Genomic DNA, 1,921 nt, shown 5'->3' on the forward strand with positions numbered 1-1,921 from the left:
AGTAGAGAGAGAGNGAGAGAGAGAGAGAGAGAGAGAGAGAGTTAGTTTAGGGTGTTAAATGGAATTTCCAGTTGAAAAATATGTCCAGTCAGCAACTTAACCACTGATTTGGATGGCCACTTAACGGATGGACCTAATTGTGTGACATTGGATAGTTAATGGAGTAATCGATTGAAATTGAAAGTTAATGGAGTAAACTGTCGAGCGCATGAAAGTTAATGGAGTGACCAGTAATTTCTCCTTATATTTATTTCGCTCAGTTGCCTAATTTTTCTTTGAAGAAAATTTGACACAGACTTGTGGAAGGTTTTCTGATATTTTCTTGATAACAAAGAGTTTACAGATCTACATTATATATATGAGGCTGAGATGAAACATGCACAAGACAGCTCACACAAAGAGAAAGTTCTACAAGTAAAGTGAAGATGTACAGTAAAAAGTAAGACCTAAAATTAACCAAAGGACAATAGACCTACTCTCACCATGTTTCTAGCTACTTCCAATATTCTTTTTTTTTTTTTTTGTTACACTACTTCCAATATTCTTTGTAAACGAATGCCCTAAATTATTCCGTTTGGTTTAGAAATCCAAGTGTTAATTAAATAAAAGAAATACATTTTTTATTTAATAAATTGATATTTGATATTTGATCTATCGAAAAGAGACAAACAAAACAAAACCCTAAGAGCAAAATATATATATACAGTTCTTTTCAGGTCCAAACATCCTTATTTATTCAAAAATACGAATTTTGCCAATAGAACCACTTTTTGGTCATATTTTTCGATCATAGCCAACTAGTATCTAGATATATATGACATGATCATCTCTGCAAAATTTCAGCTAAATTGGTGATCGTTAAGGTATCGAAACTATATAATTACAATGAACGAACCAAATCTGTTCAACATGAACCGTTCGTGTAATTCATAGTTTTGAATACCTTAATGATTATCAATTTGGCTGAATTTTTGTAGAGATGATCTACTCATATATATCTAAAAGATGAATTGTTGAGATGAGAAAATATGATCGAAAAGTATGTTAATTAAAGAAATCCGTATCTTTTAAATGAATAAGAAGGTTTGTATCTCAAAAGACATGTCTATATATATATATCATATAGATCGAACAGTGAGAGCTAAATTTGATAATGATCGCTACATAAATGATTCATATAGATTAAGATTATAAAAGAACAAAACAAAACCCGTCCAGACTCGAGAGGTTAATACAGAAGCAAAAGAAAATTTAATTCTAGATTTCACCTATTCTAAGAAACTTCCAAGAAAGAGCAAAGGAACTTCAAAAGGGGGAACTATGTATACGTACAAGAACTTCCAAGCAAAAACTACTAACGCGTCCTACGCGTCCAATAACGATATATATATATATATGTCGTTTGCATGCAAGGATCGTCTTACCAAACTTGTTCGATTCTCTTTAAAGAACCATACAAATAACCGGTAAGTTTTTCTTGTCCATTCCTCATTGGACTTTGATAACCATCCATTTTCTCACTAGCTATTATCAGCTTTAGATAAACGTACGTACTGAATTAGTATACGACGGAGATTATGGAGGTTGAAGCCACAATCCCTTACAGTTCAGTCTCCGGCGAGTCGCATTCGGTCGCGAGTGGTTCCGGTTCTGGTACTTGTAATGAGCTAACGCCCAGCTCATCATTTCCCACGTTTACTTCCAATATCAACTATAATGACTACTTCAGGCTTAGAACAAAGGTACGTGATAATGCTAGTGAAGATGATCATCTTTTAGTGAACCACTTAGAGTCCATTTTAAATTGTAGCTGATATGGCGTAACCACGTCATAAAAACATAATTTATGATATTATTATATTTCTAATTTTTCTTAATTACAAAAGTTTGTTTTATTTTATATGATTTTATGTTTTAACCT

At 32.5% G+C, this 1,921-nt stretch overlaps 1 protein-coding gene across 1 annotated transcript in view; it reads left to right on the forward strand.

The window, feature by feature from the left end:
* Window positions 1-1,577: 1,577 nt before the first annotated feature.
* LOC101303688 overlaps window positions 1,578-1,921 on the forward strand; it is a 2,250-nt gene continuing 1,906 nt past the window's right edge. Inside the window, exon 1 of the mRNA XM_004296036.1 lies at window positions 1,578-1,742. Within this exon, the coding sequence (XP_004296084.1) occupies window positions 1,578-1,742 (165 nt within the window). The remainder of the gene's footprint in view (window positions 1,743-1,921) is intronic.

This window comes from Fragaria vesca, linkage group LG3 (assembly GCF_000184155.1).
Source record: "Fragaria vesca subsp. vesca linkage group LG3, FraVesHawaii_1.0, whole genome shotgun sequence".
Classification (NCBI taxonomy): domain Eukaryota; kingdom Viridiplantae; phylum Streptophyta; class Magnoliopsida; order Rosales; family Rosaceae; genus Fragaria; species Fragaria vesca.